The sequence below is a fragment of the Balaenoptera physalus genome, assembly GCF_965194825.1.
Source record: "Balaenoptera physalus genome assembly, chromosome: 15".
NCBI classification, from domain to species: domain Eukaryota; kingdom Metazoa; phylum Chordata; class Mammalia; order Artiodactyla; family Balaenopteridae; genus Balaenoptera; species Balaenoptera physalus.
The window spans coordinates 96,233,588-96,250,888 of NC_138894.1; the positions used below are offsets into that span (position 1 = coordinate 96,233,588).

General features: G+C 57.3%; 1 protein-coding gene across 7 annotated transcripts in view; it reads left to right on the forward strand.

The window, feature by feature from the left end:
• The window catches only part of EIPR1 (EARP complex and GARP complex interacting protein 1), an 85,369-nt gene that overhangs the window by 37,737 nt on the left and 30,331 nt on the right, over positions 1–17,301 (forward strand). For 5 of the 7 annotated variants that reach the window (XM_082427061.1, XM_082427062.1, XM_082427064.1 and 2 more), the window contains one exon: positions 13,677–13,833. The exons of 1 other annotated variant lie outside the window; for it this stretch is intronic. In XM_082427061.1, coding sequence (XP_082283187.1) covers positions 13,677–13,833 — 157 coding nt within the window. Of the gene's footprint in view, positions 1–4,592; positions 4,675–13,676; positions 13,834–17,301 lie in introns of those variants that run through there. One more of the 7 variants, XM_082427067.1, reaches the window with a different exon arrangement.

Here is a 17,301-nt window from a genome sequence, read left to right on the forward strand (position 1 = left end):
CCTGCCCTTGGTTGTGGAGGCGTCAGCTCTGGGTCTTGTCAACCCGCTCCCGTCTGCACAGAGGGAAAGGACACTCTGAGGCTGGCGTTCTTTGGTTTAAAACTCCAGTCTGGGACGTAACCCTCCTAGAGGGCAAGAGTGGCAGAGGAGTGGCAGAGAAGAGAGGCAAAGCAGTGGGCACGCGGAGGCAGGGGGAGGGCCGCAGAGGGGCGGGGGGAGGGCAGCAGAGGGCTGGGGGGGAGGGCAGCAGAGGGGCGGGGGGGGAGGGCAGCAGAGGGGCGGGGGGAGGGCAGCAGAGGGGCTGTCCCCTGTCGCCCCGCCCAGCCAGTCCTGCTGCAGGAGAGAGCAGGTGGGCAGCTGAAACTGCAGAAGCGGGGCAGTGTGTGAGAGGTGCGGGTTTGGAGGGCTGCCTTTAATCGGGGGAGACGGTGGGTGGGGAGGGCCCGGGGGAAGCCCCGTGACCTCAGCAGGGTGGCTGCCTTCCCGCCCGCGTGGCGGGGTGCGGTGGCCTGGGGGGGACGTCCAGCGTGCGCAGAGGGTGGCGCCAAGGTGACGCCGCGCTCTGTGCATTTTGGAGAGAGTCCCTCCCCGCCACCCCTCTGCCACTCTCGTCCTGTGAGAGGACGGCTAACTGAAGGCCCTGGACCCTCCTTTGAGAAGCCCCCTCCCCATAGACGTTCTGTAAGTGCAGGGCCCTGCGTCGTGTGTGTGAGTAAGATGCGTCTGTTTTTAGAGATTGGGCTCCCAAGGTGGGTGTGTCTCCGCCATCCTGCAGCGTCTGACCCTGTCTTCAGTGGAAGCTTTTCTCCGAGATGGTGAAGGGTCGGTCCTGTCCACTGGGATCTGTGCCTTGGGACTCGAGTCAAGTGTCTGCCACCCCGGCACTGGCTGATGGGTCCAGGAGCGACCCTTGAGGAGCCCGAGGGAGGGAGGGGAGGGGAGGCGGGTCCTGTTGCCCAACGATGACTCCAGTCAGCACGTGTTCTTCCGAGGACCACAGCAATGGCCTGGCTTTGTAATTGTCTTGTTTTTTATAGTAGTATTCCTGCATCATTAATGACTGTAATTTGCTCGGTACTGCCAGTCAGAGAAGCAAAAGAACTTTCCAAACACCCTAGCAGACCAGTGATGGAAAACCTTTTTTCAGCTGTAACATCTGGTGTTTCATGGTCATCTGTCTGTTTATCCCATGGTAACTTTTGGAGGAGTTGGGTAACTTTAATGAAAATTTCTGAAACTACTAAAGGGTCTCCAAATCTGCTTCAGATTCAGTGTTTGAATTCCTTTTCTGTTCTGGGATGAGATAGTGGTGTGTAGTTTAGAGGACCTCTGTGTCCCTTAGTTGAACTAGAAGAGCATTTGGAAAAGAATGTCCCTGGTTTCCAGTGAGGGAACCGGGTCACGCGTGGCCCGCTTCTCCTGCGGACTCCCTTTCCCCAGCGCCGCTCCTCCTGTCCAGACTCACCTCCCAAGATCCTCTCTCTAACCCACGTTGGAGGTGGTGGTGGGGACAGCCCCAGTGCGTTAGAAAGCCTGGGTGGGGACGCTGCTGGTCTTCTAGAAGCCAGCGAGGTCCTGTCCTTAAACTGCACAGACTGTGTGTCCAGGATTTCACAGGAACAACTCCTGGGGAAAAGGAGACTAACAGTCTCAGGAGTGGCCCTGAGGGTGCAGATAATGTCGTGGAGCCTTGAGGCTGGGGCAGGTGGGTACAGCCGGCGCGAGCAGAGTCAGGGAGGAGACAGACTGGAGCTGTCCCTGCGGGAAGGGCCTTCCTGGTCTCCTTTTCCTCTTAGGAGACCAGAGAGCCTGGCTGATGATGGGCACACAGTGAATGGGTGGGTGGGTCGCACGCGGGACGGGCACCAGAGCACATGTCCACCCGTCCGTCCATCCCTCGGTCCATCCACCCAGCAAGTACCGTCGAGCACGTGCCATGTGCCGGGCAAGTCTCTCGTGTTGGGAAGACAGGCGTTACCTAGACACCCCGCCCACGTGGAGCTGCGTTTCGTGGAAGCAGCTCTGTGTCTCTTCAGCAGGCCTAGTGCCTGGTGTCGGGAGCTTTGTTCTGGAATCAGGCCTGCGGTCCGTCTGCTCCTGCCTGCTGCCGTGTCCTCGGCCGTGTCCTGGGCTGGCTACCCCTCTCTGAGCTGCGGTTTGCTCTCTGCATGTGAGATGGGTGAGCCATTGTGGGGCTGCTGGGCACACGGACGTGGTGCCTGTGCCCTGCGAGGGGCCCTGGGGGCCGCGAGGCGATGCAGGGCACCCCTGCCCTCCAGAGCACACTGCCTTTACTGTGCGCTGACGAACGGGCTTCCCACTCCGTGAGGTGAAAGTACAAGACCTCTCAGAGGACACGCCTGGAAGCTTGACAGCCATGGCAGCTCCAGACCGAGCTCCAGACTCTCACCTGGTGTTCCCACCAGGGAACAGGTTCCCAGGATGCCCCCGGCAGGAAGGCCTCCTGGACCACCCTCCTCCTGTGCGCCTGTCCTGGGGCTTTCTGACATCCAGCTCTGCCATGGAGATGAGTGGAAACTGTGTCAGGAGAGGTGTTTTCAGGGTCACTGGTGCATGTGGACTTCACACACAGGTGTACCTGGTGACAGCAGTTACGACGTGCCCTTGGGGTTCGCCTGGAGCTTCTGGAGGGATGGCGCCGGGGTCCTCGCGAGGCCCATCTGCTCCCACGTGCAGTGGTTGACACTGGCGGCCTTCGGCCGGGAGCACTGAGCAGAGCGGCTGCAACATCTGCGTGGCCTCTCGACGTGGCTGCTTGGCTTCCTGGTGCCCGGGCGCTGGGTTCAGGGGCGAGAGAGCTGAGAGCGGGTGCACCTCTCGGTCATTTTCAGTGGTGGTATGAAGTGGCTCTTGTATGTAACCAGTTTGCCTTTGGTGGACATTTATTTTCAGTGTTTTTCTCTTACAAACAAAGCTGTATTGAAAATCTGTACATGCTTATCTTTTGTTCTTGTTTGAGCTTTTCTTCTGGAAGAAGTGCTGGGTTGCTGGGGATTTTCCCACGGCCTTCACAGCTCCTTGGTCCCTCCATGGCTGAATTGCAGGGGCTCCTGCCCTCGAGTCCCGCTGCATCCCCCACCCCCTTTGCTGCCTTTCTCTCCCTCCCTCCTGCCGCCTGTGCTCTGGTGAATGTCCCTGCAGGTTGGCTGGGCCCTGCTCCTGTCTCCTCATCCTGCTGCCGAGGCCGAGGGAAGCCACCACCTGAGTGTCACCTGCAGTACAGGGGACAGAGCTCCCGCCCAGACGTGACAGGCATCGCTTTTACTCACCACTCATGGTGGCTCCCCCAGCCATGAAGGATGCTCCAGGGAAGGAACCAGGTTCCCATGTGCAGCACTGACTGAAGATGCCACACGCCGAGGAGCGGGGGAAGGGGAAGCCGGGAAACCGAGGAGGAGGAGGGAGAGGGGGAGGGAGAGGAGGGGAGGGGGAGGAGGACGGGGTGGAGGAAGGAGGCAGGCAGGGCAGGGTCGGATGACCGACCCTCGGGCACAGGGCGGGCGAGGCGGAGGGAGAGCGAGGGCTGATGCGGGAGCTTGCAGACCCGTTGCCCAAGACCGTGTCGGTGGACTGGGGTCTGTCAGCTCCAGCCGTTTGTTTCTCTGTCGCGTTACCCCTCGTCCAGCAGCTGGGTTGTGGGGTGCCGGCCAGGTGCCAGGAGGGAACATTATCGGGGGTCCACCACATACACACCCGCCACCTGCCCGCTTCCCAGCCCTCCCTTTCAGGAGCTTTCCAGCAAATGAAAATGGCACAGTTAGACCAACTTCAGCCGCCTTCGGGATTTGTAAAGATCTGAGCGCTTGGAGATTGTCCCGTGGAAAGCGCTGTAAATGTGTAAGATGTTGTCAAGCCTTCCAAGCAGCTTTTGTGTGTGTGTGTTTCGTGGAAAGATCCAGAATTTCCAAATAGTGGCCAGTTCATTTAAAAAAGATTGATGATCAGGCAGACATGTTTTAAATGAGTCTTTTACTTTTGTGTTTCAGAATCCCCGGCTTCACTTCCTGCATCTTGAGCCATCTTAAGTAGAATAAAGAGAGGAAAGAGGAGCACGTACAATAAGAGACAGGAAAAAGGATTTTCATTCCGCTCTCATTTCTAGTTGGCAGGGATTGTCTCCTAAGAGCGCGCCCCTGAGATGGCTCTTTCTCTCCGCTCCGCGCTTTATTGGGTGGGTGCGGGATGCTCTGCTCATTAGCCAGGCCGCCAGATCAGCCTGCTTGTCAGTGGGAGGACCAGGCTTCTGGAGCTGGCTCCGGCCCACCACCCCGACAGCAGTAATGGGCACCAGCTGGGCTCCCGCGCCTGCGGAGGGGCACACACTTCAGTGGCCGTTCCCCGGGCAACGGCATCGCGCAGCCAGCTGGCCCTGTCCCCAGCCCGTCAGAGCGCACCCCTGCCGGGCGCCTGCGCCGCAGCCGCGACCGTCCGTAGGCTCTGACGGCAGAGCGTTTGCAGTCGGGGGTCAAGGTTAAACCCAAGGACCCCCTGCGCCGGCAGTTCTTAGGGCGCTGACCCAGGCACACAGCCACAGCTTTGGGGCGCGCGGTCCCTGGAAGGAGCCGAGTCTGTACAAGTCGGGGTTCCGAGACGGGCAGACTCTCCGTGGTCTGACGCTGGCCCGCTGGAGGGAGAGCCGGCGCCCCCTTAGAGGTGGGCAGGGAGAGGCCTCTGCGGGAGCAGCCGGCCCAGCCGCAGGGTCGGCGGTCAGGGAGGGTGGGCCTGGCCGACCTGCTCCCTGCCGGGCGCCAGTGCGCGGTCTGTGGGCAGGGGCTGCAGGGCGAGAGGCAGGTGGCCTGGGCTCGTTCCTGTGGTCACTCAGAGGAGGCTGGCGGCGGTGGCCCCAGCGCCGCCCGCAGGGCCTGCCAGAGAGACTGGGGGAGTCTGGACAGCGCTGGGGCCACAGGTGTGAATGTCTCTGGCGGTCTCAGGAGTAATGGGGCGGGTGGTCCCAGCAGAGCCGGGAGGGCAGGGCTGTGCTGGAGCTCTGGGACGAGGGCCGTGAGTGGGAACCTGTGCCTTTGTGCTCACTTGGTTCCGTCCTGGCTGGTGCAGGGGCCACACGGGCCTGAGGGAGGAACCAGAAGGCTGGCCTGGGTGTGAGGCCTTCTGGAGCTGGGTGGGCCGCTGGGGCTCTGGGCTCGGGGCTCGGGGCTCGGGGCTCTGGGCTGGGAGGCCGTGGAAAGGTCATTGCCACGCGGAGACAGCAGGGCCCCAGGGGGACGAGGGTTCTGGCCCACTCGGGGTCGAGCTCCCTGGACACCCTGGCACCGCGCCACTCACGGGACCCCTTGCAGAAGCCTTCCCCCTGCAGTGCCCCCAGACCCCCGAACGGGCAGGCCGACAGGAGGGTGCCAGAGGAGCTGCGTGTTTGTCACAGAGCAGGCTGTGGCCAGCGCCTGCGGAGCTGTGATGGGGGCACAGTAGTAACCCTTCCAGCTTTGTGGGCCGAGCGGACCTTTCTCAGGCTCTTCCTGTCTCCCTTTGTGTCCCTTTTAAAATGCAAACCCATCCTCAGCTCGTGGGCCATGCAGAAACAGGCGGCGGGCCCGACTGGGCCGGCGGGCAGGGCGTGCACACCCCGGAGGAAGTGCCGGTGGGTTCAGGACCCGAGAGCAGGTGCGGCCGTGCCGGGGCCGGGAGCCGCTGTCTTTGCTGGCGATGGGGCCTGGCTGCTGGTGACCCTTCCAAGCTGCTCTTGTGAGCAGAAACCCTCCATCGATACCCGAGTCTGAAGCCGAGGCTGCATCGTCCTGCCTCCGTGACGGCAGCACACCGGAATCGCGGCTGCAGTTGGCGTCACCTGCCCAATGAGCTTTGTGACAATCCACTGCCACCGTCCTGGCATCTGCTGCCTCCTCGCAGGTGCCCTGTGGGTTTGGTGGGGACGGGAGCATGCTCCGTGTGCCAGCTCTTTCCCAAGGTCAGGGCCATCTGGGCTCTCCGACGCCCGTGTGTGATGCTGCCTCTGGCTCCTGTTTTGATGGGTGGGGACGTCTCACCACTGGCTCCGCTGCCCCTGGGGTGGGTGCTGTGTGGGGGTCCTGCCCCCTGCCTTCCCCAGTACACCTTCAGGAGCTGGGCCCGCTGGCCCTTCGCGGGGGGCCTTGGCCACCACCCCATAGGTCTGACGGCTAGACGGGGGGTGTGCTGAGCCTGGGGGCTCCGTCAGCTCTCACGGGGCCCTTTCCTCGTGGCACAGCTGTCCTGGAAGGCGCCTGGCTTCTTTGGGGGAAGGCTTTGAGGAAAACTTACAGTATATTCTCGTGGCAGTGCTATCGGGTCTTTCCCCAGGGGGACCTGGGTTTCCCTAAAGGCAGGGGCCCTGGGCTGTGAACTGTCTCAGGAACCGAGTGAGCGGCTGTGACTCTTCACCGTGGGGACTCAGGGCAGGCTCAACCCAGACCTGAGTCGGCCGGTCACACAGCTCAGGGGCGCTTGATGACCCGCCCAGAGCTCCTCTCTCTTTTCTCCGAGGCCGGAGCCCCCGGGCTGGCGTGCTTCCTTCCTGGGCCCACCCCGTCTGTGGAGCTCACGGCCAGTGCCCCCTCCCCATCCTGTCCCTGCGATGGCGTCTCCCCTGCGAGGGGCTCCTGCACTAGTGCTGGGGTGAGGCACCTCTCTCTCCTTTGTCCCTCACTGCAGGCGCCTTCCTGCGCCGCCGGGAGGTGTAGTTCATGCAGTTCACGCAGGACTCTCTCCTCAAGCACCTAGAAGGCTGAGGCTGTTACAGGCGGGCCTTGGGGCGTGTCTGCGGGCTCACTGGCGGGCAGGCCGAGTTATGCCTGGTCCCGCGGTTGCTTGCTTGCCTCGTGGAGCTGGATTCTGCCTCGTTCACCCTGCTCAGCCTGTGTCAGGCTCAGAGCCGAATGAAGTCTCTGAAGAGAGCCTGGGATTCTGAGCTGCAGCGCCTGCGGCAGCCCCTCCCCTCCAGCTGGGGATCAGACTGTGTCCCCAGCCAGGCACCGCTAGCCCTTGAGCCGAGCCGACCGGCGCGGCTGCTGAGGCTTACAAAGGCTCTGATCTCCTCTGAGTCCCCTGAGCCCTGGACTCGACATTCCTGCAGCAGTCCGCACGCTGCGTGGGCTCACTGGGCAGCCTCAAGTACGCCTTTTCCACTCGTTTGCCCGATTATCTTTTTATCTCACTAAGTGCCTTTAGCTCGTGTGTTACGTGTAAAAGATAGACTGGCATCAAATTGGCCTTTAAGGCACGGCTCGTATTTTCCCTTTCAGAGCGGTGGGCTGTTCTGGACCCAGGAGGTTTCATCTTATTTCTGACTCTGGTGCTTATGAGCCGTGTGAGCCAGGGGAGGCAGTTAGGTCCCGGAGGCCTCGGTTTCCTCATCTGTAGGATGCAGAGGCATGGTGTGGAGTTCCCTTCCCGTGGATGTCCTGTGGTCTGAATCTGCTGTGTGAAGGCTGGGCTTGTTCGGAGGCAGGCCCTGCCCTCTGGGGGCTCCTGGTCACCGGAGCAGTAGTTCAGGCGGTTACATTGCAGGTCCTAACTTGAGGATAGCTTTGAAAACAGAGATAAAAGAAGAATGCCTCAGTGGTTATTACAGCATTTTCCTTCTAAAGATCGGGTTTTCCTTCTTAAAACCACCTTAGTTTCTTTGATAGCTGGTGGATGTGTGTTGAATGCTGTTGAGATTCATATAGATATGGAAATCCTTAGAGTTTCAGAGCCAATTTGCATGTCTCGATGGGTATACCTCCAGCGTTTCTCATTTAGTACTGTTTACCTTCCATTTCATCTGCCTCTGAGTATTTGGAGAGTTTCTGATAATGCCTACCGTATTCCTAGGACCAAAGGCACACTCTGATGCAGCGTGTTTTGCAGGTTTGCCCATTTCTAGGGTAGGTGACGTTGGCAGGCACCTCCCGTGGGCACCGAACTCGGTAACTTTCTGGTCTTCCTCAGGATAACTTCTAGCGTGTACATTTTCCAGTGAGGGGCTTCGGACTCACCTTGTACCTTGCACTGACTGAATTCCTGCCTTCTGCCAGGCGCTTGTGTCCCGATTCAGAACCGCCAGCCTCCACCCGGTGTCTGGAGCAGATCCTCCACACTCCTCACCTGTCTTCAAGGCCCTTCCTGGTCTGGCCCTCAGAGGGCTTCAAACCTCATTTCTCCCAGCTCTAATTCACCTTTACCGTATCCTAAGTAGAACCGTTGGCCATTCTCCATCCTCCGAGGTCCCTGGGCCCTTAATCCTGCTTCAGAACGCCTCTGTGTCCCGCCTCTGTGTCTCTGTTTGTTTCCATGTGCCCAAACCCTCCCTGGGGCTGAGGCCAAGTAGCTCCTCTTCCCAACACCCTTTCCTTTGGTCCCCTCCCCCCTCAGGGAAGGCGTCTCCTTCCTTTAGCACCTCACCTGGATCTCTCAGAGCACTTGCCGATCTTGACCTTGTATTACTTAACCATTTGATCGTGTTTTGCATCCTCGTGGGCAGCGTCTGTGTCGGACTCGGCTCCACGCCTCAGGGTCTTCCAGTCTTTCTCTTGGGGGCTTCTGACCGGTTGGCCTCCGGCCTCGGGTGCACACAGAGAGGAGGGGCAGGGCGGCTGTGTGTGTCGCCCTGAGGGCAGCTGCTTTGTAGCCACTGCCCATAGTGGGCTGTGCCCGCCCAAGCCCACCCTTCTGTAAACCCGCTCAGGCTCTTTCTCCCCCTGCAGCCAGTTGGCCATCGGTGTGGACGCAGGCGGGCGCTGGCGGGGCATGTGTGTTCTGTGGTCTGTGCCCTCGGGGCCTGCATGGCCCTGTGCCCTGGTGGGTACGACTGAGCTCTTGCAGGAGTGATGCTCGGTCAGTTGGTGCCCTGCGGTCCATCCATCAGGGCCCAGAAACACGGTTGGAGCAGTTTTTCAAAAGGCATGTGACTCGCTGGAAGCCTGGGGTCCCTCCGTGAAGCCGATGCTCTGCCGTTTCTGCCACCATCTTCCACACCAGCAGGTCCCCCAAACGTGTGTCCCAGCCCGACCTTGCCGAGAGCCCTCTGGCCCTTACCCCGCCAGCAGGCGGCCGCCGCGTCCCCTCGTGGCTGTGCGGGCCCAGCGTTCCCGGGCGTGGAGGGTGGAGCGAGCGGGGCACCAGCGCAGCTCTGGCGAAACACACCCAGGTTCCTCCTCACAGAGGCGCAGGCGGTTCCCAGGCCTCTTTGTTCTCTGGGGCAGGAGAGAGCGTTCGGGGCAGCGTCCACAGGTCCTGTCCCTGAGGCCGAGGGAAGCCGTGAGCAGGTAGGGCTCCCCCATCGCTGGGCTGGTGGCCGTCTGCGCTTGCCCGCCAGGGCCCACGGGCTTTCTGCAGAGGCCAGAGAGCGGATTAAACAGGGCCCCGGCACTCCACGCCCTGGATCCTTAAAGTTGGCGCATGTCTCTGCCGCCCTTTGATGGGGTGGGAGGCACTTTCTGAGGCTTCCACCCCCTGACCGCACAGGCCACGGGGCGGTGGGTGTTCTACCCACTGCCATGTCAGGTCCATGGAAATGACATATGTCCGGGTGGGTCTTCAGGCCCACTGGGTCTGCTGAGACCTGGCTTTGTCCATTTGTTGCCTGGCCCCCAAATGTCCCCAGTGTAACAGGGGGACATGGGACGCTTTGGGTTCAGTGGACCTTGAACTGCCAGGGTGTGGCCCTGGCCCCGGCGTGTGATCACCAAGTAAGCAGCACGAGGTCCCTGGGCGAAGACTTGGGGAATCGTCTCAGTACACACCTGCCCTGGTGTTGCGGGGTTCTGACTGCGGGGCATCCGGCCGTATTTCCGACCGTGGGTCCCGTGTCTGAAACTGGCTCAGACCAGGCCTGGGTAAAGGATCACGACTTTTAGTGGGTTACTCCCTCAGCCTCCTGCTCACTCACTCTTGTTTCCTTCTGCAGTCGTGTGGACTCCTGCCTGCGTGTACGGGCAGCCAGGGCTGGGTCAGAGGGCCATCTGTTTCACTCCTTGCAGCACCGTCTCCTGTTGTCTATTGGCCAGTTGGCCTTCCTTGGCTGGTAACCTGGCCTGGTCGGTCATTAGGCTAATTGCTGCCCCCTGGCTTCTGGCAGTTACATACATACCATCACCAGGCCACTCTTGCTTTGGGGCCAGGTTTAACTGCTGGAGTCAGAGAGCGGCCACAAAGCCCGTTACCAACAGGCCACGTGTCGTGACAGCCTCTCCTGAGAGTGGAATTGCTGGTCACCTGGTATGTGGATGTCCAACCACCAAAGTGTTCGAACTATTTTATGCTCTTTCCAGCAATCGTTTGAGGGATCTCGTTGCTCCACATCTTTGCCAGTACTTGGTGGTGTTGATCTTTTTTACATTAAATGTTAGCCGTTCTGGCAGGTATGTAGTGTATCTCATTTTGGTTTTGTTTTGCATTTCTCCAGTTACTGTTGATGTTGAGCATCTTTTCTGGTGCTTGTTGACCGTTCATATGTTTTCTTTTGTGAAATGTCTGATTCAGTCTTCTGCCCACTTTTAAAAACTGGGTTATTTGTCTTATTAAGTTGTAGGAGTTCTTTATATATTCTGGATACAAGCCCTTTATCTGGATACAGACATATGTATTCTGAATATTTTCTTCAAGTTTTGCTTCATTTTTAAAGCAGTGTCTTTCCAAGAGCAGCAGTTTTTAATTTTGATGAAGGCCAATGCCTTTTGGTGAATAGACGTTCTTAATTATAAAGTAGTGTTATCAGTCTTTTCCTTTGTGATTAGTGTTTTTTCTGCCCTGATTAAGAAATCTTTGCTTATTGAAGAGTTATGAGGATATTCTACTATATAGTCTAGAAAAGATTTGTATGATTTTATCTTTCTCATTTTGATCTTCAGTCTATCTGAAGGTAGTTTTTGGGTGTGTTGTGAGGTAGAATGCAGCTCGTTTTTTTCATGTGGATATATTGATAAAATTGATCCAGCATCTTTTATTGAAAAGACCATCCTTTGTCCACTCCAGTAAATGGCATTTTGTTGTAAATCAGGCGACCATCTCTGTAAGGTCTATTTCTGGATTCCATTTTCTTTCTCTGGGCTATTTATCTATCTGTGTATCAGCAGTAAATTAATATCAGATTGTAAACCATCCAGTTTTGTTCTTCTGCATGACTGTCTTGGCCATTTGGGCGGTTCACGTTTCCATGTAAGTTGTAGGACTTCAGAATCAGGTTGTTGATTCCTAACAAAAAAAGAAAAAAAAAAAGCCATCTAGAACTTTGGGGTTCAAGGGCTCTTTACAGTAGTGAAGCTTCCCATCCTTGAACATGGTATGCCCCTCCATTTACTGAGGCCTTTGCTTTCTCTCAGCAGTATTCTTCATTTAGCACCTCTTTAGTTTGAGATATTATTGGATATTTCATTTTTTAATTCGATTATTAATAGTTTTTCAAATTTTGTTTTTAAAATTTTTGTTGTTAATCTATAGATACCAATTGAATTTTATATATCACCCTTGTGTCTAGCAATTTTGCTAAATTCCCTGTTTTATTTCTAATGTCTATATGTGTAAATTTTCTTAAGTTTTCTATACATATAATCATTAGCAAGTAACAGTATTTTTATTCTTTTCATGTTCTCCTATCTTTATTTTTTTCTTGCCATACTGAAGTAGTTAGGACCTCTGGTGTAACATTAGCTACAGGTGGTAGCACAAAGCGTTCTCGTCTCATTCCTCTTCTCACGAGGAAAGCATTTAACTGTTCACCCCCCTGGCAGTTATGTTTGCTGGGTGAGCAGGCAGCTACAGGAGGAGTTACTTTCCTGACACCTGCACAGAATTCTCAGAAGAAGGAGCCGTTCAGTGGGAAATCCGCACTAGTTGCTTCTCCCGCGCACTAGTTTCCCGCACGCTAGCTGCTTCCCGCACACTAGTTGTTTCCCGCACACTAGTTGTTTCCCGCACGCTGGCTGCTTCCCTCACACCGGCTGCTTCCCGCGCAGTAGCTGCTTCCCACGTGCTGGCTGCTTCCCGCGCAGTAGCTGCTTCCCACGTGCTGGCTGCTTCCCGCGCAGTAGCTGCTTCCCGCGCAGTAGCTGCTTCCCGCGCGCTAGCTGCTTCCCGCATGCTGGCTGCTTCCCACGGAGTAGCTGTTTCTGCTGTGTCATCTTCTGTCATGCTGTGCACTGTAGCCACAGTTCAGTTCTCATGTTTTCAGTCCCATCACTTTTCAGATTAGAAATTTCTTTTCTGTCATTTAGGGAGATTAGTATAATCTGTGCCTCTTCTGGGTGAATGTTTCAGGCATTTGCTTATTCTTTCCGGCTTAAAGTTGCCAACTCTCTCTTCAGTTAGTTGTTCTCCTGTTTCAGGAGTTCCACTGCCAATCCCATGGGCTCTACAGCAAGACTGTGGAACTGAAAATCTCAGCAAAAAATCAGTTTCTCTCGTAGACAGAAACTGTCTTGCACTACTTTTTCATGGTTAAAGGTGGCTGTGTTAACACTAAGTTTATATGTAATATACATGATGCTTTTTTCTTTAAGCTGCAATTCCATACTCTCTCAGAGCCAGTGAGGTGCGTGGCCTGAGCCCTGAGATGGGGATCAGAAAGCCTTGGTTGAAACCCTCATCCTTCTACTGGCGATTTGATCATGGGTAATAACGGTATTATGATAATAGTACCTGGGGAGCCAGGCGTTTTGCCCGTTGTGTTCACCGCTGTATTTCTTGGTTGATTAGTTGGTGTTTAGATTGGAGGACCATGTATCTAATGAGAAGTGGGACGTTTTCAAATGTACTCTAAGGTCCTTTGTTTTTTTCGGTTTTTTGTCTTATTTCTTGGGGTATTCTTTCTTTTTCTACAATTCTTTCATATTCTTCACGTGATACCAATTGACGATTTAATGCTGAAGCCTGTTCATTGTTTTATTATCATTTATTAAAGACCATTTTTAAAGGGGAAGGTGTTTAGCACATATGCCGTTTAGAACTAAATGGAAAGCAAATTTTGAAAGGGTTTACGTTTAGGAATTTATGATTCAGTTTTTAATCGCATAATGTTAAATCTGTGTCTTTTTGTTTTGTCTTTTCATCTTATTTTGTGTCTTACTGAAAAATTGTTTTAAAAAAGACAAGTTGTTTAGAGGGCAGAGACCTAGAGCCAGACAGGCTCCTGAAAAGAGGTGGCCTGCCTCTCCTGTCTGTGCTCAGTGCCTCTGACCACAAAGTGGCTTCGCGTCACCATCGGGCGCCGGGCTGCCCTCCACCAGGGCTTAGCCTGTGCCATCCGGCCCGCACTCATTCCCTCAGCGGACGGGGGCCTGCGCCACCACTGACACCATTTAGCACGTACCTGTGAACACAGCACGCGCAGGGCACTCAGCCCCTGTGCAAGGTGCCCTCACAGAGCTTTCAGGGAAAATCCATTGAATGCCGCTCTTAGACCCCAGCTGCACCCGTGGTGATTATATCTTTAGCTGCGCCCCACCTTCATTTCACTCCCTTTTTTGAAGAACTGTTGAAGAAGAACAGGAGGAAATCGATTTTGAGGAAATGAAATTTTCTTCTAAAGCAGGATGATGTGTTGGAACAGGGCAGGGGAGCAGGGGCTGGAGCCGCCCGCCTGGTCGGCCTTTCGAGGGGCAAGGGTGCGGGCCCGGGGCTGCGTGTGCAGGCGCCGTCTGCAGGGCGGGCGGCCACACTCTGCTCACATCTCCCTTGTCCCTCAGCTGCAGACGGCAAAGTCGTGACGTGCGCCGCGGTGTGGAGGATGCCAGCGGAACTGGAGCCGGGCGGCCACGAGTCCCCGGAGGATGCAGCGAGCCCTGCACACGCCCTGGAGCTGCTCTGTCACCTGGGCCCCGCGGCCCACGGCAGCACCGCCTGGTAGGTTCCGCCCCTGTGTGCCCAGGCAGGCTTGGAGGCAGGTCCCCACCACAGAGGCCTCTCTGCTCTTTGAAGAAGATGGCGTAAATTGCTTGCTTCCGCTCTCTCCTTAGTGCCAGTTGTTTCCCAGATGAGACAAATCTATGGAGATCCTGCTGCACACGTACTGAGAAAAGCTGCGTCCAGATCCTTTTCTTCTAAAGTCAGTCTTGCCGGGTACCTGCCGGGAGGAGGGCAGTCAGGTGCCGTACAGCACTGAAGCGCTGCATTGCTTTTTGCCTCATGAATACACCTTCACTCAGCAATCCTATGCATCAATTAATTTATTTGTTACCTTGGGTTGAAGGCTTATGATGTCTTCTTCTGTGGACCAAGTGTGGATGCCCCGTGTGCAGGTCGTGCTGTGCCCCCAGCCCTCCGAGGCTTCGTCCTGCATTTATTTCCCCAAATGTCCTGTGCGGTCTCAGGACGGAGAGACGCCGCCGCCATCCCTTAGGGCTCCCAGGCCCCTGGCCGCCCGCGTGCCCTAAGCAATCCCGCGCGGGATTGCTGTGCCTTCCGTGGTAACGCACAGACCCCATTCACAACACTCACGGCTCACCTGAGTCGCCGAGTCACCGAAGCCTTGGTAAACTCAAGAAGCCGTGCTTTCTAGAAGGGACCGTGGGAACGTACCCTTGTTATGGGTGTTTACGGTTACAGCGGTAATTGTTTTACTTAATACGGTCACACTCCCACGTGTGCGTGTGTGTGCATGTGTGTGCGTGTGCGTGCGTGTGCTTGTGCGTGCATGTGCATGTGTGTCCGTGTGTGTGTCCATGTGTGTGTGCATGCGTGTGCGTGCGTGTTTGCGTGTGCTTGTGCGTGCATGTGCGTGTGTGTGCATGTACATGAGAAAGAGCCTCCGTGTAGTCACTTCTTAGTCACCCCTACCAATTAAACAAATTTAACCCAGCAGATGTTTATTAAGCACCTGCTGCACACACCTGCCAGGCTCCAGGGACCCAGGGTGATGGGTCAGGGGACCTGGCCTCGAGGAGTCACGATCTCTCGGGGAGGCCGTGGTGTAAACATCTAACCGAGACCCAGGGCAGGCGGGGACCACGCTGGAGTCGTTATGAACCGTGTGCCGTGGGCCCCCCGAGGAGAGAGTCCCTGAGTTTTACTAGAGGAATTGATGATGGAGTCTCATGCGGTGACGTTTGGAGCTGGCACTTATCCTGGTCCCCACCGTCAGCTGCGTTTGGAGGTGGGGAGGGCGGGGGGAGCAGAGCTGGGGGCCCGCGTGGCCAGGGCCCTGGGGGGCCTCCGTCTGTCGGTCTGTGTGTGGAAGTGGTTAGCGGGCGCCAGGTCGGGCTTGTTGCTTTTTCCCAGGAGTCCGGCCGTCTGCACAGAAGGGGTTGTCCTGCCCCCTGAGAAACGACCCATGGGTGCAGAACCTCGCTGCAAACCACACAGAGCTGTCCGGAGCCCACGTCTCAGGTGGCAGCCGTGCTTCCCCAGCAAACATTTGCACGTGTGTGTGTGAGTGCAAGAGTGTGTGCACATATGTGTGTGCATGTCTGTGCACACGTGTGTGCACGTGTGCGTGCACGTGTGTCTGTTCCAGGAGCCACCCCGGCACTGGGGAGCGGGTGAGTGAGACAGTGCAGACCCGCAGTCATTTCGGGCGAGGCCGGCATATACAGGCAGCGTCCATGCCTTTGGCGAGTGCAGAGAGGGGTGAGCACTGGGAGGGGACCTGCCCCCTGTGGACGAGGGGACGAGGGGCTAAGGGAGGGGCCGTCGTCTGCTCCCCGCTCCCCCCCGGGCCCAAATGCTCCATCAAAGCTGCCGTCGTAGGGGGAGCAGGCCGCGCCTGCCCACGGGCGGCGTCAGCGGTGGAGGTAGTACACCCGTGCTCTCACCTGTGAAAGGGAGCGTGTCAGGAGGTAAGTGTCGATATTTAAACCCATCCTCTCAGAGTCACCTCGGAACGCTGTGATTCCCAGTTTGCTGCTCTTGTTCAAAGTACTTCTTGAAGTCTTGTTTGTTGTCCATTGCTTCGCTCTGTGTCTTTGACCTTTTCACCCGTGGCAGCAAGTGCGGTTGTAGCAACAGCTCAGAGAGACCCTGCGTGCCTGCCCGTCTCCCCCAGCGGGGGCCGTGCACCGCTGCCGTTGAGGCGGCCCACAGCCCCACGCAGGTTCACGTGTTCCGCACCCACGCCTGTGTGTGCCCTGAGCTCCCTGCATCTTGTCACGCGTGTCAGTCTGTGTGGTCACCACCACGGTCGGGACCCAGAGCCAGGATGGCTCGGGCCGCCTGGTTACGGCCACTGCCGCCCCCGCACGCCCCGCCCTTCCTCCCTGGCCGCTGCGAGCCTGCGCCAGCCGGTGCGCCGTCACCGGGAGAGCATTCTGCACGTGGAGTCACGCCGCGTGCATCTGGGGGTGGCTTTTGCATCATCGTCCCTCCTTCCGTCTTACTCTGAGTAGGACTCCGGGTGGGGTGGACACAGTCCGTGTAAGTGTTCCCCCGTGGAGCGTCTGGGTCCCCGGCTTCGGGCTGTTGTGCGTAGAGAGCCTCTGAACAGCACCCTGCGCGCCTGGGTCTCCACTCTCCTGGCCAGGCGCCTGGGGGCAGCTGCTGGGCCATGCGGCGCAGTGCTTAGTTTGGTGGAAACGGCCGCGCTCTGCTCCGGAGGGTGGTGCCAGCCGTGGCTGCGGGTCCGGTGTCGGCATCCTCGTCGGCATGTGGGGCTGTCGTGCACGTTCTCTTAACCATCCTCAGTGGTGTCCAAGTGTCAGCAGTAGATAGGGAGTGTGGGTTTTGGAGATTTAAGGCTGGGGGATCCGTGGAGGTGAAGGACACTGTGGTCAGACATGAGGCAGTCAGTGTTCTGTGTTCACTCGCTTGCTTTCCTTTTTGGCTTATTATTTGTGCTGAGAGCAGTTCCAGGAGAGGGGCTCCCAGATGCTCTGACCATCAGCCGCTGCCGGCCAGACGGGAGTGTCCAGGAACGCCACACGGTCCCGGTGCCCTGGGGTCGTGGCTGTGCTGACAGGCGGAGGCGTGGGGCTCCTGTCCTCAGGGCCCCTCAGCCTCTCCTGTTCTGGGGCGGCGGGGGCATGGGGTGGACGGCGCCCACGTCTGCATCGCAGCAAGCAGGGTCAGCTAGTGCACGGTGGGTCTCTTGTGCTCACCTTCCCTGAGGTGGCCGTAGGGTCACTGGAAAGTCACCTGTTTCTGTAGATCAGGTCTCCATTCCTGAAAAGGAGGTGACATTTCTGGTTGTGCCGATGGCTCCGTGGCAGGGTCTCTGGAATGCGGTACTTTGCGTGGCTGTAAATAAGGCAGTGAAGGGGCTGGTGTCACGTCCCCCCCAGACCCTTCCGGGCCTGACTCCCCGGTGTCGCCCTGTGGGGACACAGGCCCCGACCTGACCCGGAGGGGCCGCCCCGTGACCTGCAGCACTCAGCTCCCCTG